Source organism: Micromesistius poutassou (assembly GCF_964030765.1).
Source record: "Micromesistius poutassou genome assembly, chromosome: 8".
Taxonomy (NCBI): Eukaryota; Metazoa; Chordata; class Actinopteri; order Gadiformes; family Gadidae; genus Micromesistius; species Micromesistius poutassou.
In genome coordinates this window covers 9,491,520-9,515,939 of record NC_140278.1, presented here as the reverse complement: position 1 = coordinate 9,515,939, position 24,420 = coordinate 9,491,520, and the positions used below count along the sequence as shown (strand labels likewise).

At 45.3% G+C, this 24,420-nt stretch overlaps 1 protein-coding gene across 1 annotated transcript in view; it reads left to right on the top strand.

The window, feature by feature from the left end:
- The window catches only part of ascc3 (activating signal cointegrator 1 complex subunit 3), a 92,430-nt gene that overhangs the window by 13,903 nt on the left and 54,107 nt on the right, over positions 1-24,420 (top strand). Inside the window, exons 6-10 of the mRNA XM_084471187.1 lie at positions 3,233-3,428; positions 3,996-4,131; positions 4,999-5,124; positions 14,815-15,018; positions 15,636-15,776. Of these exons, the coding sequence (XP_084327313.1) occupies positions 3,233-3,428; positions 3,996-4,131; positions 4,999-5,124; positions 14,815-15,018; positions 15,636-15,776 (803 nt within the window). The remainder of the gene's footprint in view (positions 1-3,232; positions 3,429-3,995; positions 4,132-4,998; positions 5,125-14,814; positions 15,019-15,635; positions 15,777-24,420) is intronic.

The window sequence follows — 24,420 nt, the reverse complement described above, 5'->3', positions numbered from 1 at the left end:
ATAAGGCATTTGGAATCCCAAAACCATTAAGGCTATTGGAATCCAGAACAAGGCCTGTTTTCTACACGGTTCCCGGCATGCAGCGTCTCCAGGGAGTGTGTCGCCAACGCTGGGATCCAGGGACCATTTATTTGGCGTGACACGAAAGACGAGACAAAAGGAAAACGCACCTGGTGGCCACTAAACCTCAGAGTCAGGCTAATTTCACACTCCAAGCCATCCTGTTAGGGTTGGCCAGTTGGAGACTGGACACCATGTCAGCTGCAATAGGGTTTGTTCAGATGCAGAAACACTCTTTGTATTGCAGACAAAAATACCATCTGCAGAGGGTGGCTGTATGGGCTGGACAGTGGGATATATGTGATGCACATTCAAATAAAGCAGTTAAAACTTAAATATCAAAGCGCATTTAGAAATTTGATTAAATTGGATTCAACTTTATTGTCATTGCACAGAGTACAAGTACTGGGACACCACAATGCAACTAACCAAAAGTGCAAAAAAAGCGGAGAGTGCAGAGTATATACATATGTTTAGGATATATAATAAATAAGATATTTGCAGTTTGAACAGTATTGACAGAAGAACAGTGGCAAAGAATACATTCAGCTTTGTACTGTAGAAGACTATGAGGAGCACTAGCAGTAGGTATTATATAAAGGTACATATATTTTGGTTGAAGTGATACAACCATACAGCAACCATAAGTCATATTCAAGCAGTCTGTTACTATTTAATATGCATGTTTAACACCTAACTTACCACTGCTTCTCATAACTTTCTACATTACACTTCTGATCTGAAGATCAGTTCTGATCTTAAAGTCGTGCAATTTCCTAACCAAAGGTCTTTCCCGGTTATTTAATGCAGTTCATGTAATCCACGTAGAGGGGATCATTATATGAAAGAAGAAATTCAAATTTGAAGTGAAAAAGAAATCATCAGGAAGCGAACAAGGATAAAGGGAGCAAGTGAATAGAGAACTAGAGACTTGGATAGCCAAGGTTATTAGACTAAAACATGAGGGACCTTCAGTCCCTGCCGTTAGCTGACATGTAATGGTGGTTTTCTTGATTAACCCTGAACAAGAGAATGGTTCTACGTGGGAAAGTGCATTACATTTCTCCCATTCCTCCCACCTTATCCCTGGTGGCATTTCTGACGATATTTGAAACAATTTATAAAGGAGGGACAATTTCAAGATCCTATCTTGAACATGCTGATGGTGGCAATTAAATGCTGTCTAGGGTTTTTATTATATTTTGCAAGGAAGTTAGGAAGGAATAGCAATAGTACCTAAATGAGAAAATTGTTTATCAACTAACATTGTCTCGGTAGTTATGAAGGCCTTGCATTTAGATTCAGTATGTTGTTTTTTTTGCATCTCTGACTGCACAACTGCCAGCTATAAGATCCTTCTTTGTGTCATTATTACTGTCCGACTAATTTTAATGTGTGTGTGCGTGCTGAAACTATACTCTGCTATTCTTCATACTTGACATTTTATAAGGTATGTAAAACAAGGCTGTGTGCTAATCAAACGCGCTGTTTAACACACTGTTCTCTAATGCCACCAGGTGTTCTGGTCCACAGTTCTAACAATGGCCCTTTGTCCTTCAGTGTTCATTTCCTTAACACAGAGCCATCGTTATTTTTCATTGCCTTTGTAATATTCCCTGGCCCGTGCGTTCCCCCTCGTCATTCTGTCCCAGGAGTCCACACGGTCACTTAGTCCCCGGTAAGCATGGCCTGCACTGTCCGACTCCTCCCCCGATCAGGACACACAGGGGTTTACCCGCTGGGTCCCCCTTGGGACTTCAGAGCTGCCACCAAGAACCTGCCACTGCCTTGCATAATTAACAAAGCTTCATTTACGAGGAAGCGGCTAATTAGTGGCCTCCTGATCTGTGACAAGGCGTCTGGCAGGCGGAGCTGCTTGGCTGGGTGAAAGGATGGGCCGATGACATAGGTTGACCCCTCCCGCCTGTGCCTGGGCCAGCTGTCCCCACGGCAACCGCATCAGTACAGGGCCAGCAACGGGGTGAAGCACCAGGGTTCCCAGACAGCTTGGGAGCTGACAGTGTGAACCTGGTGTAAACAGGCTCCCCGTTGTGTCTAGAGCTGTGTCTGTACATGAGCGCAAGTGGCCGACACAACCCTGAGGCACAATATCGGCCTGTGCTGCAGCGGGGGTCAAATATCTCAGACTGATGGTTCAAATTAAGAATACAGGAGAGAAGCCTGGTGGGGAATTTGGTGTGTTAGTTTTAATTTCTAGCTAGAGTAGCTCAACATACCAGTATTTGTTTGTGCTTCAATTTCATTTATAATTCATGCTAGATCACCCGGTTCCTCACAGTAAAAATTTTACTTTGATTGAAAATTTTACTCTTGAGTTAGATAAATTTATCTTCTTTAATATTGTGTTGCCAAAGCATTGCTACTTCTCAACTCTCAACTAGCTGAAAACGCCCAATGATCCTCACAGAGTTTAAATGTTTCGAAGAGGGTTAATGCATTTAACATGATGCAATGGGCACCTGGTTATATAGAGCGTGAATAAGATGAGCCTGGGTAGTGTAGAATGGGGATGGTGTGGGACTGACGGGGTTAAAACTGAGTAGGAGGGGCTCAGGAAAATTGTGGGGAGTCGACGGGTGGGAGTGCGCAGGTAGAGCCCTCAGAGGAGATAAAGAAGAAATCATTCAGTCAATCAGCCCAGACTGCAATGCAATCATCAGGTCTCATCTGTTTTCAAGAGCAATGCTGGCTGTTATTGAGCTGTTGTGCATCAAACAGGGAGGCTGTGCTGTCAGAAGGGGGAGGGGTGTGTGTTAACCCTCACTGTGCCGTAGACAGAAAAACACATCTGATGAAATCCTGGTGGATGAGCTCTCATTTATTTTTCATTGGGATTGTTTCATTGTGATTCATTTATTGCACAATATGCAATGATTTTTCTCACTCTATGTGCACAGCCGTTGTTTTTTTCCACATGTAAATCGTGAATCAACATTATATCACAGTATAATGACGTCATCAATGTTTAGTCAAAAATAGAAGGATATCATTTACACTTAACACATGAGCATTAACATTAATTGTGTTGCATCAAATATTATTGTATAGTTTTTCTGAAACTCTCCCAGCTGTTGCTGTGCTGTGGTTTTCCCTGAGTTGGTCTGAGCCTCTGTAACGGCGGTCCAACGTCACTCTCTGCCTTCCTTCCCAGACGGCAGCCGGAGCGGGGGAGAGGCCAGCAAGCCGAACTTTGGTTGTCAGGTGACCATCCAATCGGAACAGGAGAGGCAGTTGATGAAGGTCTACCGCAGGGGGGAGAAGAGGGAGAGGAAGAAAGGAAAGGGGCCAGAGGATGACCCCACAGACATGTCCTTCAACTTTGACCCCAAGGAGATGAGATTACAGAGGTAGCCAGATTGCCATTCCTCAAAGTCGTCTGTTGGCTGGCCTCTAGCCATCTCAGCCACTTTTCTCTGTTTGCTTCTCCGTTGGTCATTTAAGCTGTTATGTCTGAGACAAGGACGAGCCCTTCACAACACGGTGTGTGTGTGTGTGTGTGTGTGTGTGTGTGTGTGTGTGTGTGTGTGTGTGTGTGTGTGTGTGTGTGTGTGTGTGTGTGTGTGTGTGTCCCCGTCCGTGTGTGTCCATCTGCCCGCGTGCGCGTTCCTTACCAACTTTTTTTCAAATATAATCTTAAGAGGCAAAAAAAAAAAAAAGGAAACGATGTGTTTAATTAAAAAGCGAAATGTACCCGAGTGTGAAGGAATAGATTAGTGGAGAGGTAATGCTCCCCACCGCTGTGGCTCACCGCTGTCATTAAATCCGTCAAACAGGCACTCTTCCTCAAACACAAACATACACCTCAGACATGAGACAGGCTTCACCGGTGTCCTCCTTTCCCGTGCTCTCGGTCCAGCATTGTCGACTGTTGATGCATCTTCTGTTTTCCTCTGGGGGGGGGGGGGGGGGCCCAGAGAACAGGCCCTCCTGACCGCGCGCCGCGAGCCCGTGTTCGGCAGGGAGCGCGTGTACGAGCGAGTCCGCTACCCCAACGTGTACGACTCCTACGCCGAGGCAGCCAAGAGCCCGGCGTTCGTCGGCGGAGCCAAGGTGAGGCCTGCTGCATGGGAGGGAGAAACTGCATCTGAAATGGACCGTGGAATGATAGAATGATAAGAATCTACACACGCGCATAAACATATACACACATGCACACACATACACGTTCACGCACACACAAACATATCCATGCACATGCACTCACAAACAAATACACACACACACACACACACACACACACCTCCTTCTCACTGGGATGTCACCTTGTGGCAAAAAGGGGTGTATTACAGAACACATACTAGCAGGAGATCTCACTAAGATGAGATAAGATAAGACTTTATTAATCCCGTGAGGGATATTTAATTCAACACAGTACGAGTCACCTCCTTACCTTTTTACCTCTGAATATTTTGTATTCCATGATGCTCTGAGACAAACCTGCACAGGCTCTGGTGTGCCGAAGGGCTTTGGATGGCTCCCGTTTAATCTTTCAATAGGCCACCTTCTTGCCTTTTACCAGTGAAATTTTCCTTTACTTTGAATCAAGCCCTGCTCCTCTACGGAAAGGGCATCTTATCACAGACCACTGTGCCAGCGTGCCTATTTCATCTCCCACCAGATAACCCAGAAAGCTTTGCTTTTAAATCCAACTCTGTTTAAAGCTCTGGCAGATTAACACAGACCTGCTAGGTGTGTCCCACCTAGTGGAGAGAAGGGGGAAGCCAGATATTGGAATTAATGGAGGTTGCTTTAATGCCCCTTGGTCGATTGCCAAAAACATAATATATTCTGGCAAACGGATTGTCGGCCACGGCAGGTTTGCAGTGTTTCAAATATATGATCCTTTTTTGAGTGGTAGAAGGTCATTTTATCCTGGTACCTTGGATTTGTGTTAATGTGCACATTTATGGCGTTCAGCTGCTGCTGCCAGAGGGCATCAAGAGGGAGAACAACAAGATGTACGAGGAGGTGGAGATTCCACCCAACGACCCCAAGAGCCTTGGGCTGGACGAGAAACCTATTTACATCTCTCAACTCGATGAGGTAACAAATTAAGTATATAGCTATAGGCTGATATGTGTATATATTTGTGTCTATTGAAATCGTCAAGCTTCTGCACATTTTTGTACAATTGTTAATTGTATACAATATACAGTCTTGCTATGGCTACCTTCATGTGCAAACTGGACACGAGGAATACAATGTTTTTTAAATCAGCCACTTTCCAATGGTGTAACACTTGCCTGTAATTCCGACGTTGTCTGGTCAGTTTAGTGGTATCTAAATATGTACACAGAGTCTCTGGCCGCCTCCTCTTCAGTACCAGAGGCCTGGGACTGTAATGACCAGTGAGTGATGTTCTCCTTTAATGGAAGTGCTGTAGCTCTCAGCCAACTGTCAGCAGACACAATGACCTGTCAGTCTGATTGACATGTTGACCGGCACATGCACAGACCCATACCGACATGCACACAAACACACACACACACCTTTCCTCCTGGTCCCGCAGCCTTCACCCTTGTAGGGGTCAGCTGGCCGTACAGACAGGTGTTCACTCCGCCCCCCCACCTCCCAATGGGTCGTTTGGGAGAGGGGAGGCCAGAGGACGGAGATGACTGCGGCACAAGTCTGCACACATCATTGTCTCTGAAAGTCATTGCGCCCATCCTGTCCAGGAGAGGGGACTTTGTAATCCATCATCGCAGCAGAGCGAGTGAATATCTAGTGCGACCAAAGAGTTGTCCTTTCTTTTGTAAATCTGGTCTTTTGTTTATGAAGTCGCCGTCCAATTGGATCCGTTGGCCGTAAACCGATCAATTTTTGCCGCACTTCAAGTGACCCATGTAACTGTTCACTGCTCTTAACCTTCCTGTCACTCATGCTAATGAGTGCCATAGTAAACAGGGGTCAATCGGCTGTGTGTGTGTGTGTGTGTGTGTGTTTGTTTAAACTATTTATCTGTATGCAGATGAGGACACCATGACCAATTGATATGGGCATGCCTCTGCCTTGCCTACACAATGACTCCTGTTGTTTTCACATTTTTAAAAGTGTGTGTGTGTGTGTGTGTGTGTGTGTGTGTGTGTGTGTGTGTGTGTGTGTGTGTGTGTGTGTGTGTGTGTGTGTGTGTGTGTGTGTGTGTGTGTGAGTGCTGCCTGTCAATTGCAATTTTCATCAGTGCTCCTTGAGTACTTGACTATTTGACTATTAATGTGTCCATTAGGCATACAGTTGTATGCATAAGCACAGGAGTGCAGTTTTGTTGGAGCAGCATTATGCATGCAAGACGGTCACGCCTGGGTTCTCTGGCGCTGACAGCGATGGTACCCGGCACCCTCACCCTCTCCATTCACTGTTTGTAGATGCTGACCAGCATGATATGTAATCTATAGCAATTATCTGTCTGTGCCCCCACCAAACATGCTGGCTTCCTCACTTTTCCGAAGAAGTATTATTTTCAGGACTTGTGTGAACTTGAGTGTCTCTAGTTTCTGTCCAATATGTTTATTCATTTGGTCAGTTAGCTCTGGGCAGAAGTTTAACAAATGTTGAACAAGGGAAGTCCATGCTCAAACTGGCTATCTAGCTAGTTGTATTATTAATGCTAATTCATTACCGTTTATGTGTTTTGAATTGACTAGGGGTAGTCCAAATATTCAATATTTTCAGGTTGTGCATTTCTGTTATTCTTTTGAACCACCAATCACCAGTCCCTCTAAGTCAAATCCATTCACATGTTGTCAGAGATGGAAGGTAAACATGAGCTGGTGACTTACATCCATCAGATTTCATAAACAATAAACCGTAGCTTTGTCTGATTCTCGCTGTACTTTCAGCGCTGTCCTGAGGTTAGCAGAAGTTCTGCCCATCGTACAATATTGTCAGTAGTATGTGCAAGGAACTTGTTGAGCATCTATACATTATATACAGAATAAAAATAAGGCAAATGAGTGAATGAGGACGTACAACACTGTCTACAGGTAAATATACCTCCTCAGAAACTGTTGGCATTGTTTGAGTCTTCTCTCCGTTACATTTAGAGGAATGAGTCAAATTGGATCGGGAGGATTTATCTCCCTCCTGGGAGCTAATTTCCTGGAGAGGAGGAAACAATTAATTAAGGAATCCCACAGAGAAGGATGTTTTGTGTGTGGTTCTCTTTTACAGAGCTTCGATCAATAAAGCCTGGCTTTTATTCTTTTTATTATTATTTCCCCCCTATAAGCCAATACAGAACTATTGCCCACACCCTTCCCTGCTAAATCCTGGTACTAAGTGGCTAACAAGAAGCCTCGGAGGTGCCATCTCTGTGTGCTCTCATCTTCTAAAGGCTTGTCTGTCTCGTCTGCCTTCTCTTCCAGTCCTATCCTGGTTTTTTTTTCCCCTAATCTCGCCAGTAGGCCGCCCGCCTTCATCTCTGCTGAGAAAAGTCCCTATGAAACAGATAGCTACAGATTGATACGGAGCCTCTTGTGCTGAGCAGTGTAAATTAGTCCAGACAAAGTGGCTCCGCTATTCATTAACTTAAGCCCCTGTGCATCTCCAAAACAAAGTGCTTTGCTTGTCTAAAGCGCCCTCTACACAATGCCTAATAAGTCTTTAGGTGTTGTTAAGCAAGCCTTTGAAAGGCAGACAGAAATGTCTGATGCGCTTTCTCTTTCTCCCGTCCCCCCCAACACACCCCTTTCCGCAGAGCGCAGATTGTCATTTATTGAAAGCTGTAATGGGAGAAACAGGGGCACGGCGGGCCTGGTGTGCTTTTAATAGCGCCGTGAAACATTAAAAGTGGTGAATTTATTAGGGTGCTTTTTAACTAATGAATCAGGGCCGTGGCGCCGCACTGCCACCGCTGTGGTAAAAGCCTTCTTAATTCATCCGAATAAATATGTGGGGCGGCCGAGGGGGGATGTTGTCTGAGCGAGTGCAAATGTTGCTTCTATTGTAGCGCTGACGCAACTAATCACGCACTAAAAGCACCTCAAAACGCATGCCGTGGTCGCTCCAATGGGGGGCATAAGCCTGCAGACAAATGTGCACACAGGCATGCCATGGACACGCACACACACGCACGCACGCACGCACGCACGCACGCGCACACACAAACACACAGTTTTTCTGTTTCCTGTCTACTGATTGATAGGAAACAACTCTCAAGCTTCAGTCAGTCTGAGAGGGGAGAGTTCCCATCAGGGACGTGTTTTCACTGAGTTAAGAATCAGAAGCACAGAGAATTCTGTTCCTGCAATGGGAGGTCCCTCATGGGGGAAGTGTATGAAAGTAGGAGAGTAAGGCCCCGTCCCATTACATTACTACTTACCCCTTAATGAGAACACTTGCATTGAGTTCCCGCCACAGTAAAGTCCCCTCAAAGTGGGAAGTGAGGGTGAAGTTCTTTCCCTATGAAATGGGACACCCCTATAATTAATATTATGCAAATTAGCGTAGCAAACGTGACCCCCTACGTCACGCGCAGCATCGACGTCTACACTACAGGAAGAAGCCTACTACAATTTAATACGTTTGAAAATGTGACCCATGTGTCGAAAATAAGACGACCTACACATTCAGATCATAGAGTTAAATCCAGTCTATGGTAAGTAATTTAACATAATGTATAACTGTTTGAGAAACATGGAAAAATTGCCACTTGCTGAGTTTGCAAGGTATCCTTGGTAATTCATGATACTCCCTTAGCTGAGGTACTGAGCTGGCTGGCTGCCAAAGGATGATTTTAAGGGAAATAGGCACTCCTTCTTGCTCCCTAAGTATTGGAACATCCTACCCCTCCAGGGGAACGCGCAAATTTTAGGGCTAGGGCTCAAATCTAGGGCTAGGGGGAGTAATGGGACGGGGCCAAAGTAATGAGTGAACGTACCCCACCAAGCTCAAATTGTGTATTTGCTCTCTCCCACTCACAGTTATTATACTCTAAGGAGTTCTTCTCTGTTTGATTAGATCCGGCTCGGGTCTCACGCGCAAAATGATGAAGTGGTAATCTTCCCTCCCTCGATAGAAGAAGTAACAACTCTGTATATACAGTATATATAAAAATACCACTGAGAGAATTGATGGAGTTTGTTCACACACAGTCTTTTTCATGTATTATTATGTTTTATGATACATATGAGCATTCCAGCAAAAGGGTACTCCTGCTGGCTGCTGTGACCTGCCTGCAGCTTGAATCGTGACGCTGGGGACAAAGTTAATGGATAAACACAGTCTGGGGAGTTCAGTGGCTTGGTGACGTGTTTTTACACTCAGAAGCCCTGGTAGTGAACGAGGACTATAAACTGGCCCAGCTGAAGTCAGTGGGGGCGGGAGAGTGGGAGCGGGGTGGTCATTCGGGGTCTATCAGCCTCCGGTGTCAATATTCCCGTTCTCCCACGTTTGACGTGTGGCCCGTCCTCCCACCCAGCAGCCCTGCCGATCCCACGAGATGGGCCAGAGGAGTGGAGCAGCAGTGGGCCATCTATAATTAATCCACCTTGATTGCGTTTCCTAATTCACTTTTGATGAGTTCCCTTTTTACATCACGTGTGTGTGTGTGTGTGTGTGTGTGTGTGTGTGTGTGTGTGTGTGTGTGTGTGCGTGTGCGTCTTGGTTCCCTGATCTGAGAGCTGGAGCTTGTGCAGGGGCTGTTGGCCGACGCCGCAGTTCGCTGAGGAACATTTAGGTGTACCAGCGCTTGGGAAAGGTGCTGGATGGCTTGGTTTATTCCATCTGGAACCACTGCTGGACACTCCAGCCGCTTTTTTGTCTGTACATGCATATATATATATATTGTCTGTATATGCAGAAACCTTCCCTCAAAGGTACGGTGGGGGGCTACACTCGCCTGGTAGGGCTTTTGCAGGGCTCATGAGGGTCTAGTGCTTTTTCAGCAGGTGCCCATGGATTAAGTGATGGATGGCCTCGCTCTCCCTCTCGTGTTCCCTTTTTACTATCTCCTGGCCAGGCTCACTGCTCTCTCTCCCCGTTCCCCCCCTTCCCTCTCCCCTGCTCCCCCTTCCCTCTCCCCCGCTCCCCCCCCTGCTTCCTGCTGCTGATCTGTAGGGAAATGAATGGGCCTCCTGTTTGCTGCATCTGCATCTCACTCCATCAAACGCCGCCATGCATCTGGTGTGGTTGTGTGCACCCTTGTGTGCTTGTGTTTGTGTGTGGGTGTTTGTGCTTAGGAGCGTTTTGCATGTTTGTGTCAACACTTACATGTGTGTGTGTGAGTGTTATTTGTGTGTTTGGCAAGGTAATGTTGTACCCCGTGCGTAGGCTTGGAGAGGACCGATAAGCTCTTTGCTAAATCTGCCAATTAAAAGTTGATCACGCAGTCAATGCAAATGGAATGAAACGGAACCAGAAAGTAATTAAAAGGATAGCGTGAAAATGGCAACAATTATATCTCTTAGCTTTCCATTATGGACTCGGGGGGGATTTAATTAGGGCAGCAGGCTTCTATAGAGATTCATATGGCAAAACATGCTGTAACGTACAGTAACAAAGTCACTAGAATACAAACTGCTGCATCTATAGTTAAATATAGTTTAATAAGTTGAAGTGTTATGCACGCATCCTGGCACCAGGATGTGTACTGAAGTTGATGTTTAGATATAGGTGTTGAATAATTACTGCGATCTTTGTGGGGCAATTAGTGTGTTTTAAGTGGCCGGTGGATTGGCAGGCTATTCCCATTCCTCCCAGTTTGCCCATATGGCCAGAGGCTGTGTATCCACTTTGTTAATGAGCCCGTCAGCTTTCATCCCACTCAGCATAGGCCGACCTAGTCCGAGGGACGGACTGGGAAAACGGCTCTCTCCCCGAATGGTCCATCACCTCACCTCAACGCTTTGCTGATGACCGTTGCTACACACTGAGAACAAATCATGACTCTTGTCCCTCTCTTAGCTCTCCAACACAAAATCGCGAAAGGCACTTTGTTATGCAGGCTTTCTTATCCGTGTCGTTCTTTTCCCCCCACATTGTATAAATGTCTTTGAGTACCTTTTCATACACCAACCACAGAATCCATTCTGCTGCGGCGGGCCTCTCACAATGGGGCGCCAGCTGGGACTAAGAGATGTGTTCTGCCCTAAACTGGCGACAGCTGCTTTCATTTGATATTTTATTTAACCCGGCCACTGAAAGGTTGACCACAGATGCTTATGGCTCTCTATTAGCCAGCTGGGCATGGCAGTGTATCCGCTGTCAGCGTTTAAATATCTGGCATAATGTAGTGCTCCGGGGTGTTTTATGATGACCACAGTCGTGCATTTTGATAAGAATTAATATGAGTAGGGACGTGAATTTGGCACTTGTGTTCCAGTCCAGGGATTCAGATATTGTTGACGTTATTGTATCGCAATTGAGCTCAGATTGTGGCCAAACAAAATAGGACAACCGCACAATGTGATGTCAAAGTGTCTCTCTTGAGTGGGTGAACCAGGAGAATCCAGACCAGCACAGCCATGTTGAAGAATTAATTGTTCACCCTGAATTTCAATGAAGTTAAGTCTTCCATGTAAAAGTAAGCCGTCCTAACTCTGGTTGTGGGTAATTGACTTGCCTCCCCCCAGGTCATGTCAATTGGATTTTGAAGCTCAAAGTGGCTTTGGTGTATATTTAAAGAGTTAAAGAGTCAAAGTTAAAGTGACAAGGTCCAGACACTGACAGATTGATTTGAGTTAATTGGCACACAATAAAACAACACAGAATTGTTGAATATTGTCAAGGTTTTCTCAGTCTTACTTAATATGCGCACTTGTAAAAATGGTTGAGAATGCATTCTCTGACTGATCAAGGTTCAAGGTACTTCCTGTTTTAAAAAAGCATATTCATGGAGAATTTCAATAAACAGAAATACATTAAATGTTGTGCTGGCGGCAGGACTACCTGCATTTCCTCCCAAATGGCTTCCAGACAGTGCATATGAAAGTTTATGTGTTATGTTTAGGGAGATTTCTGTTCCCAGCGCGACGACAAAGAAATGGATTCATTGTAAACGTTGGCGGTTTACAAAGCTTGGTGAGGCTGGAAACTAGACTAAACTCGGCCTAAACAATGTTGTAAGACCCTTAGTATCTCCAATAAACATCCTCCTAAAGGATTCAGCATTTCCTCCAGGTGTGCCGTGACGCTTCACTCGTCAAAAAAGGTTTTATTGACGTTGTGGACGTCAGTGTTTATGGCCGCACACCAACCACCCCACGCAGTACAGTAACTAGCCCTGCTGGCGTAAACACTCAGCACACCCGGGAGACGGCATATGGCAGAGAATGGCTGCTTTTCCGATCGGATGAGGCATGCGCATGAATTACCATGACAATGAAGTCACAAGTATTTTTGAAGAAAGACAGGTTGAATAGATTAAAAGCACAACCCCCCCCCCCCCCCCCTCCCAAAAAAGACGAAGCCATTTTCCGAGACCATTAAAAGGCAGGGACTTCCTATTTACAACATGTGTGCTTTACCGCAAGGTGAACGTTGGGGCGGGCATACATTTGCATGCATTAGCATGTTTAAAGAGAACAGGGACACTGGCTTCTCGTTACAAACAGACAAAGTCGATAAATCAAAACGAGGGCCCCGACGCTCATGCGATCTCGCCGGAGCTTTTGCTTCGCCACGCCGACACCAGAGAGGAGCAGGAGAGGGGGGGGGGGGGGGGGGGGTGGCTGCACTGCGAGAGCTCCGGCGGAACCTGGTGGTCTGTAATACCAGGATGAATATTTATAAGTAGTCACTCCACGGACATGGCCTTGGGGGAAATCATTTGGGGAACCGGAGGTAACTAGGAGGGCCATCCCTTTCTTTTAGAGAGGAAACAGGAGAGCAGCCCCCGCAGTCGTTTAGACTGAAAACAGGGACGAGAACCGGGCTGATATTAATTCCTACCCATTTAGTCAGAGGCTGTGTGGGTGTGAGCATAGGCGGTATGTTTGTTTGCTTCCTTTTGACGACGCGTTAGCCTCGTTAGCAGCGAAACAATAGAAAAGCACTTTTGTCGCAAGGTCTGGCGGAGACGCTTGTTTTAATTGAAACCGGCAATTTGCGTCGCACACCTGGCCATGGGCTGCGTGGAAAGATGTTAACCGCCGAACATGATGTGAAATCATGAAGACATGTCGCCCGCTCCCAACCTCCCCCCCCCCCCCCCCTCCTTCTCTACATTGACTCCTACTATGCAATATCCCTCTGAAAAACCCACATACTTCATTCAGCTCTTGCATCTCAAGTGGACCCTTAATAAAGTTGCTCTTTGATGCATTAATAACCCCATCCCCTCTGCTACTCCACAGAGTAGAGCAGAAGTTGAGAGTTGAGGCCGGTGCCGCGCGCGCCGCACACTCCTTAATTATTTCTTTCTATGAGTCGGTGGTGGAGCGAGACGGCGGAGCGCAGGAGGAAAGTGATGACATGCTTCTAATGAATCCCTGAATAAATGATACTGCTGTCTAAGCTCTGGGCATTCCGAGCCACCCTGGAGCTGAGGATAGAGGTGGAGAGGAAGAGAGGGAGGGAGGGAGGGAGGGAGGGAGGGTAGAGACCCGTGAGGGAGGGAGGCACGGAGAGACTGGAAGAATCAGCTGGCGCATCGTGCAGGGCGGAGCAGCTCGCCCAGTCCAGAAGGGGCCCATTTGTCTTTGCTCCGTCTCAGAAGGCATCAGAGCTGTTTGTCCTTCAATGGGAGGAAATTGGCTGCCCGTGCCGTGGCTGAACGATAGACTATAAACAATGTGGACGTAGCGCCCGTGACGTCTCCCCTTGGTTTACACACTGCCATTATGAAGCCGTTGATTTCGCCTTTATTGGCACCGTGGCTTGTGATTTTTGCAACCAGCAGCAGAAACAATCCATATTTGGCACATTCAGGGCGGGAATTTAAATGCTGCCTGGCAGTACTCTATGGCCAAACTCGTTAATACTGATTCCTTAATAACTTTTTAATGAAATAAAACCATCAAGAGGGACCTCTGAAAAACAAGTCCCGAGATGATAGTATGGAGCCATTTTGACCCTATACAAGTATCAAATCACATTGCCTCAGATTGTTAAGTGGTCTTTCTGCATCCGAGCAATGCAGTGGCTGCCACTTGGGCTGACCGCAGTAGGGTCTTTTACACATGCTGCATCTATGGGTGGCTCCGTCTGCCCTTCAGAGAGATGCCACCGTTTTACGTATCTGAGGCACTGCTAGATGGGAGGCTGTTGTCCACGCACTGTTGCCACAGTGAGGCCATATAAAGATCAGCCCTGAATGACAGCTGTTTCCACCACTCACACGTCTGCAGTGACCATTTTATGGTTTATTTTTGGTGTATTGCCTCTCCTGTGCCCGCCTCTACGTCAACCTCTGGCCTTGTAGGTCTGGTTGAAGGAGGTAACTTGTCAATCATGGACTCCATAGACAGCTGTTCACTCTCCCCACACCACTGATTGCATTACACTTTGAGCGCTGGAATCGTTCTGGGTTGTTTCTCCCTACAAGATAATAATAATGAAATGCAATCACCGTTTACACTGCTGAAAAATGTTAAAATATGCTCCTGACACTCATTTGCTTAGAACACGAGCATAGAATAATGGTTGATTAAGAAACTCATTATTTCCGCCATTGTGTGTGTGTGTGTGTGTGTGTGTGTGTGTGTGTGTGTGTGTGTGTGTGTGTGTGTGTGTGTGTGTGTGTGTGTGTGTGTGTGTGTGTGTGTGTGTGTGTGTGTGTGCGCGTGCGTCTGTACCCAGATCGGGCAGCTGGTGTTCAAGGGGATGGAGCGTCTGAACCGCATCCAGTCCATCGTGTTCGAGACGGCCTACAACACCAACGAGAACCTGCTGATCTGCGCGCCCACCGGCGCCGGCAAGACCAACATCGCCATGCTCACCGTCCTCCACGAGATCCGGCAGCACGTGCAGCCCGGCGGCGTCATCAAGAAGGACGAGTTCAAGGTTCTGATGGCTGTGGACACACACACACACACACACACACGCACACTCATGCACACTCAAGGCACACACATGCACACACACAGACACACGAACGATGGTATTATTAAGACATCAGAATCTTCCTCGTAAACTTCTGTGCACACACTCGCAAATGTGCACACTCACACACTGAAATACACACACACCCAGACGATCACAACACGCCAGCCCGCATTCAAACATTAACGGCTGCCACAGCCGGCACCCGCCAGTGACGATAGCCCACTTTTCATGCATCACCATTAAACTTTCTCCGTCCAAGTGGCTGCCGTCATATTTCTCAATAAATTGTGATTTGTGCTGGTTGCCAGGGAACAAATGATACCACAGCGTTGGCTCATTTATCATTAGTGTTCTTCGACTCCCTCCCTCCCTCCATCCTTCTGTCCTTCCCTCCCCTCTTTCTCTCTTCCCCTCATCTTCTACTCCCTCAATGCCCCCCCGCCTTCCGCCCCTCTCTCACTCTATCTCTCTCACTCTCTATATGGCCCTCTCTCCCTCTCTCTCGCTCTCTCTCTCTCCCTTTCTCCTTCTCCCTGTCACTCTATGTTGCTCTCTAATTCTCTCTCCTGCTGCAGATCGTCTATGTGGCTCCTATGAAGGCCTTGGCAGCTGAGATGACTAAATACTTCAGTAAGCGCCTGGAGCCGCTGGGCATCAGTGTCAAAGAGCTCACTGGGGACATGCAGCTCACCAAAGGAGAGATTCTGCGCACACAGGTACCTTACTCCATGGGGGTGCTGGAAGTGTGGGTGGGGGTGGTGGAGATGCACACATAAACCCACCAGCCCCATTATAAACGCAAGGAAAGTATCATGGGTACTTTGTCTCTTTGATTGTCTGATTGCTGACGAGCTCAAATCTGGGTGAACAGGGCATTTCACTTTCTTTGGCTTCATGGTTGTTTTGACCAATCGTGTTGCTGTAGACGGGGCTCTGTACGTAATTGGTTATTTACAGCAAACACAAATGTTTTCATCACAAAAGTTTTATGTCAACACAATGTGCACTGGCCGCTGTAGACATCTCTCCTCAAAAGTTGTACCAGCCATCATCCGTGACGTCGTCATTAGATGTATTACCCAATGTTTTTTAAGCGACCGGTTCAAGGTGAGGATTCGCCTTCGACGTAGCGTCACCATTGATAACTTGTAAATAAAATGTAATAGATCAATTATTAAAGAGGTCCATCAGGACCTCTCAAAATTCATAATATGCAGATAAGCTCGCCACTGAGATCCAAATTGAACAAAGAAAATATTATTTGCTTTGTATTACAAGAATGAAATCACTTCAGGTCTTTCCGTTGACTTGGAATGGTCGAGTGTTATTCTGCCACTACCTACTGCGAAACCCCCAAATAACCCCCAGTTAGAGAAACTAGTTCAAAAAGGTAGGCCTGGAGGTGGTGTGGTGATGGTGAAGATACACACAAATACACAACACCCCTCATATAGTTAATTTGAATTAGGCATGGGCGATTCGCGAACGATTCGGTCAGAACGAACGAATCCCGAAGGTGAACGACGAGAACTGATTCCCAAAAAGAAGAGAACTGATTCCTTTTTTTTTTTTACATAAAATAAAATTATGGTCACTCAATCAATATGGTAAATAAAAGATAGAAACGAACAGAGCTTCGTCTCCCCTCGACTTAATTTTGATTGAGTCTAAAACGTTCTCATATTGATTGAGTCTAAAACGTTCTCAAACCACACGTGTAATGCTCGAGCGGCGTCGTAGGTTAATGCTACAGAAATTAGCTGTTTTCCCGAGCACCGTCACCGTCTGAGACCTTCTGGTGGTTTTAAAGGCTTCGTTTGCGGGCGTACCTCATATTTAAAAGCAAAGTGGTGAGGCCAGACACCTGAGATGCCCTGCCAAATGACATAACTGACCATATGACTTAACAAACTGAACGAACTGAACGAACGAATCAAACGAACGAATTGTGATAGTGAAGGGAACTGAAAGAACTGATTCCCGGAAAAGAATCATTTTGCCCATGCCTAATTTGAATTCATATCCTACCATTGACCCCATTTATGTTCTCTAGCTCCACCAAGTGGATTTGGTGATCGGGCATTACTATGTCCATGGTGGGACTTGTTTAAGACACCATATTGACAGGAAAGCTGTCACAAAAACGTCTATCGCCAATAGCCCCTGGCAACACCTGTTAGCGAGCTAGATGTGACATATCTAGTTGCATGTATCGATGCACCCCAATGGATGTAGAAGACAGGGAACACAGGCCACACTCCCCTCAGATGTCCCCAAAGCCCTCACATGAATCATTGACTCATCTCCCACAGTCTGTTCTTTATGAGTCATGGCCAGGGTCACCCGACGGTCTGCATGGCAGACAATTGGATTTATTTCTGTGACTATTTGTGTGTATGTGTTTGTGTCTTCAATAGACAATTAGTCAGTGATTATCGAGCAAGTCACCTTGCCACTGTTGAGTTCTTAAACCCTTCTGGTCTTTGAAGGTCTCATCCCCCCATTTGTAAATGTTGCTAAGTTTACTTATGCTGCTTTTTATTTCTTTAAGAATATGTCTTGCTTAAAAGGCTTAAAAGAGGCATTTGTAATCCTAATTCAAGGTGACAACATTCAACATTTGTAAATGCTATGTTATCAAACACTTTATGATGTGGTTTTATCACAAGCTGTTTTCACAGAGTGCTCCTTGCCCTGAGACCAACAGTGTGAGTGATTTTGCAGGTGCACCGTATGCCTCATCTAACACCTCATACTTCCCATAACAATTTGACTAACCCTAACCCATGTCTAGACATGTGAAGCCTTTTCCTGAAATATCCCCCTTTTTCACAACATTTGGCTACCTCTGAACGTAATGAGATTGGTGCCACAATCTCTGTTATCCAAGATAATTGATGGGGCCGTGGGCCTCTTGTTGTTGACATCGCAATCACAGTCTTGCTCAGAATCTTCTGGGGGCCCCTAGAGGAAGTACAGTTAAATATATAAAGCAGGTATTAACGTGTATGATTGTCTTACTGATGACTAGAAATTAAAAGACTTGCCCTCTATTCTCCATGGACTCCCACTTTTAGCAGAAGCTTTTGTCCATTTTCACGATAAATTTGAACACCATACTTGTTATTAAAACATATATTTTAGGGGAATACGAGACAAAGTGTGTAACGAATTGCGGTCATTGGACGTTCCTCATCCGTTTTAGTTGCTAAGAATGGTACTGTGGCCTATTGCGTTTTTTTTTCTCTCATAAGCTTGCATATTCAATACTAGACCGATGCACTAATTGATTCCATTTTGGTCAAATCCATAACAGAATTAAAGTATTGTTGAATGATTTTTAATCAGTATTCACAGCTATTATGCATTATTCACATGCAAGATAATAGTCTCAAGTTATCATTTTATCTCGTCCTCTCTCACTCTCTTGAGAGAGTTAGGGGGGGTTATTGTGATTGTATGTCCTCAAATTAAGTGTTTTTTTACCTATAAAGTTTGCGTTGCCATGGTGTCGGATGTTTTGAGGTATATACATTAATCCGCTGATTCAAACCAGGCAAAGGGCAGTGTCTTTAGATGCGGGCACTCTAATTCGAATGGGAGAGGAAAAGCTGGGAGGGAAAATAAAAAGTGTTGGCTAAAGAAATTGAAATGACACTTGCAAGTGCTTGCTTTTTCTAATCCCATCAAAGCATTGCAACACAATGACTTCCTTTTGCTCAAGTGTTGATGCAGCCTTGGCAAATTGCACCCTTTTTCAAAGAGTTTGCGAGGCTACTTTAAGGCAAATTGGTTCTTTCTTGCATTAAAATGATAGCAGGGCTGATGTAAAGGACCTTTGTACAGAACCTTAATTTGACTGCTGTTGCATCTGTATTTATTGCGTTGTTTCTTTTGCGTTTGTGATGTGCTATACCTATGCAGGCATGTCACATTAAGAAGCCAAAGCTATTCAGCTATTTTATGCTATTTTAGTTCAGGTAACAATAAAATATTATTCAAGTAAATATTTGTGGTTAGGAAATAAAGGAAAGCTAATAAAGTCACTGAAATAAGAGTGTTTGCTCCTTTTTTATTTAGACCACGCTTAAAAGATACCATGTTTTATTGATTATGGTCTGTCTAGTGACTACAAAATCCATTTGTTTTTCCTTTGTGTAAATCACCCTTGGGCTGAGTATGGGTATATATGAGACGATTGAAATGATTTTTGTTTATTAATAATCCTGGTTTCATAACATATTCAACCAAATATTCCAAAAATAAAGAATATTGTTGTAAACAAGCAAAACAATGTATAAAGACTGTGTGCTGTAAGACTGTATCCCAGCCAAACCACCCCTCAAGGCCCCAGGTATTTTCCTTTAAAGACAACATGTCCTGTAGATGGAGCAGACACACTAAACCGCAATTAAAGATCCCATATCATATTTTTTTAGGGTTAATAATTTAATTTTGGGGGAGGGATTTAGCTGAGAGGCGAGACTTCTGCACTATAGCACCGCCCACTGCACAGTCATTCAGTTACGGTAGTAACGTTTGAGGGCAAACAACCTGTTTCGAGCACTTATTGAGGTTGTTCTCAGTGGGTGCTAAACTCCCCCTGGCTCAGACTTAGATATTGATATCTTAGCAGACGTAAAACGTACATATGTCATATAACAGTCTAAAGCAAAGGGAAAAGTCGAAAAAGCATGATATCACCCTTTAACATAACACACACACAATAATGAAAATGGACAAAAAATAAATAAACAAAGGAATTGGCTCCTATAGACGGTATGTGCTTTGATTAACAATTTACTAATATTCTTTTCTATATTATATCACTCCATCTTGCTTAGTTTAGTATGTAGTGTGGGGTAGAATCATTGAGCTAAGGTTATAGTACACATTTTATAATATTCTATAATCCTGCTTTTTAAGGTAAGGATGACAAAGTATATCATTGAAATTTTCACTCAATGTATGAAGAATATAAAATTTTCAATGAGCTGAATCGTAATCTCAAACATTATTCCTAGCAACCCTAAAGAAACCTTGTTCATCATTATCTATTAATGCACAGAGAACATACACATAACACTAAAAACACCAAACTGGAAATTAATACTTCCACGGTGGTCAATGTTTGCGTATTCAAGCACGTCTTCAGATAATCGACATTAATAAAACAAGAGGACCCGTGGACTATGATGAATATATCACTAGGCCTGTCCATTGTTAGATGCTAATCCCTTCCCCTGGTATCGAATGTCATCTAACCATTGCTACATTTATCACACCGCATCATTTTGGCAGCCCTAGTGTATGAGGCCTATTTGTCGATCAAGATAACACAGATTACGCAGCTACACCATCCTAACAATCTTCGGTCTACAACTTTGGTAATCGCACCGTGCGCCTAGGGAGTTTGAGCATAAGAATATCTAAAGTATTCGCCCTAATACTCTTTCATCTTTGTGCAACAGTTGCCCCAACATGGTCCAGGCTGACTCTCGCCTCCCACTCATGCCACAGTAAAGCCATCGCTCCACCATTAATTAGGGAGAGAGCTAGTGATGGAGGAAGGGGGTTGCTGGAGCAAAACAGAGAGCTAAAGGCAGAAGGAACGCGGGAGTCTTAGTTGAGAGGGAGATTTAGGTGTGGGGAGAGAGGGTGAGAGGGGGTGGATGGAGTCTGACAGGCTGGACGCTGAGAGGAAATCACTAAACGGGCTGCCAGCAACAGATTTATCTGTCTATCACATGTCGTAGAAGAACAGGATTCTACTAAGGGTTGTGAGGCTGAGGCATTTCAACATGTTGGACTAAATCAGGACATACAGTATAATGGATTGGTTCATTCAGGACTGTCCCCGTTGATCTTGAGAGGTCACATTCAGTAGGGTCATGGAAAGTATTTTTTATACAAAGAAAATGATTAGCTCTTTTAAATAATAGATTCAATCTCTGAGTACCAGATAACTCTGGTACTGTCTACCCTCCACCCTCTCCTACTTCTTTTTTTCTTCGTTTGTCCAGTCTCTTCATTTTTGACGGTTTTGTGCGTGTGTGTGTGTGCGTGCACAGAGCATCCCAGATGAGAGTGTGGCCACATTTAATGAAGGTCAAAGTGACGCCTGACATTGTAATACCAGTTGTCTTCCTTCGTTGCTCAGGGCTTCTTTTCAATATTTTGCCATTGCCTCCCTCTGGCATAAAACACACACAGGCACTAGCACACACACACACACACACACACACACACACACACACACACACACACACACACACACACACACACACACACACACACACACACACACACACACACACACACACACACACACACACACACACACACACACACACACAATCTTCTGTACTTTTCTTGACAGTCCTGCCTAGAGGGAAAATAGCTAAAGTAAAGTTTTTGCAGGGAGTGGGGGGAGGGAGGACACTGCTCAGTTCCTCACCATCCACTGCTACTGCTAGAGCACTGCTGGTTAAAAGGGGCCGGGGCTCTGTGCAATCATGCCCACAGACCACATCTTAAACCCCTACCGGCAGGTATTATGAAACCATCAGCCCTCGTGGTCTTAACCAAACACGCCGCACAGAGCCGGTGATGGGATTGGGATGGATTTCAAATTCAGTATGATAAAAAAATAAAATCAAGTAAAGGATCAGACTGATATCGTTCCAGTGTGTTTGAGGAGTTCACACACACACTTAGAAGGGCTTCCAAGATAATTAGTGTGTGGGGGGGGGGGGGGGGGGGGGGGGGGGGGTTATAGAGGAGGCGATGAGGAGCGAGGAGAGGGCTATATGCGGATTGTTCAGAGCGTCGTAGTAAAAGCTATCATGAAACTATTATGAAAACTATCTGTAGATTTTTTTTCTTTTGCTTTATCTCATCGCGGATTGTACTTCTAAAACGTGCGGATGGATTCCATTAAAATGATGAAGAGGGAAATTCAGAGATGAATGGGAATGGCTAAATGGAAGTGGCTTTTTGCTGAGCCTCTACAGGATGAGAGGCTAATATGATTTTTGTGGCGTGTTTTCCAACATTCAGTGTCTATCTGTCTTAAAGAATATTTCAGTGTCATTTGAACTGGCAGAATGTTTAATTGTCCCCACTTGATACCTTGCTCTTGTTTGGCTTGCGTTTGCAGCTCTGCTGTTAAGCCTTTTTAACTACCATAGTTTAAACTTTAAGTCTACATCGGTGTACAATGTTATATTCGTATGCAAAAAAGTTAATCATGTGTAGTTAAAACCATATTTTTCACGAGTTTTCACAACATGTTGAACAATCTGTCACAAACAATGGCGATGTTTATGGTGGACGGCGTGCTGAAACATCCACCACAAACAATGGTGATGTTTATGGTGGACGGCGTGCTGAAACGTCCACTTATCCACCCACTCTCAGGGCGGTGAAAGAGCGAGACACCGCCGGGTAGTAGCAGCGAGTAGTATGGAGAATATCCTCCTCCCCTCGTACACAACTTGGAATCTCAGAGAAAAAAATAAGTACAGGAAGAAATGATGGATGTTGTGTCATCCAATTTTCAAGACCCCTCATCTCTTTGCGTGAACCCTCAACAAAGATGGAGGGGACACACACACACACACACACACCAACACGCATATGGAGTTGGAGTTTTTTTTTATGCGCTTGCTTTGACAAGCCATTAGTCGTTCACAGATCGGAAGAGTGAACAAGTCTCTCCAGCTTGGGCCCCCCTGCCACCATTTATACCAACCCCCCGTGTAGCCACCACCCCTCCACCCTCCTCTACCAGCCTCTTCTGCACCACCCACACCCTCTTCATGGCTGCGATAGTTACCATGGAAACAGTAAAGGGGGTTCCGGAAGATTCGGGCGTGTGCATTGCAGTTAGTGTTCAGGAGGGTGGCAATCTGGCACTTTCCAAATCTCCAAAGTCATCTTCTACCTCCCTTTTGGATAAGAAAGAGGGAGGTGCAGGGGGGAGGGGGGCGGAGGACGAGGACGAGGAAGAGGAGAGGTTGAACGAATGCTAGAAGTTGTGCCCGAGACAGCCTGACATGCTAGCCCGACACATAGATAGCGAAGCGTGCCGTCAGCAAGACATGCCGGAAAGACGGGACAGGGAGATGGAGATGGAGAGGGCGAGAGAGAATAAGCCGTGCTGCTATAACGGAACCTCCGCGGGACAGACGCGCAGACGGCAGCATGAGTAATTAGGAGTTAAGTGCTTCTAGTTGGGGAGACCTGTCAGGGTCGGTGTTCTGCATGGCTGCACACATCACTGCCACCCCGCAGCCTCCCACAACACACACACACACACACACACGCACACACAAATGTGAGGGTCACCGTTTAATAGCGTCCAACTCATCGGCACCTTTTCAGGTAACCGTGTGTTCAAATGTACAGTGCAACGCTTTTTACGACTCGAGGGAACGCACTGTTGAAATACCCAAAACAAAATAATTTAGTTTATATTCCCGTATTGTTGTCGTACTCTTTAATTTAATACCACGTTTAGCGTAGTCTGGTTGAAAATGTCATCCGCAAAAGGAAAGCAAACAGAGATATATCTGAGGGACCCAAATCACAATTGTGCAATTAGAAGAAATGGAAGAAATACACATGAATTAGGATCCACAGAGCTGAACAACTGGGCTGTTTCCGCGCGCCACCTTGTGTGTGTGTTTGTGCAGTAATTAAGAAAGCACTTTGGCCGGCGCACTGTTTGCCAGGGTTTCCATTTAGATTAACCAGCAGCTCCAATTAGGAGAAGACGCCTCCTTCTCCTGCTAGTCTCCAATGGCTGGATAGATTGATTATAAATGCAAACTAGGGAGGATTTAATGAACTGCTTTTACACCAAGTGTTTAATAGGAATTTTCACACTCACAGACAGGTTGCCAAACAGCCAACACACCATTAATTATGCATTGTTTGTTTTTCTATGCAGTAGAAAAAAAGAAAGAAAAGCAGATTGTAATTGTGTGGCAACATTAGACACTTTAGATGACCTACAAAGAATGGGTGTATTAATTACCGGTACTGACGACAAACAGTTGAGCATAGGACCAAAGGGGCTAATGTTGGCCTGGCGTGTGTGACATGAAGCATGCTACGAACCGGCCCGCGGTACTGTGATTCACCGGCTAGCATACTGTACGTATGGAGATGACGCCTTAGGCAGCAGTCTGGCCCGGCTTGAGACCATGAATCAGAGAACATGAATCAGAGTGTGGATGAGTGTTTGGTTCTGGCCCTGAGACCATGAATCAGAGACCATGAATCAGAGGGATGAGTGGTTGGGTCTGGCCCTGAGACCATGAATCAGAGGGATGAGTGTTTGGGTTTGGCCCTGAG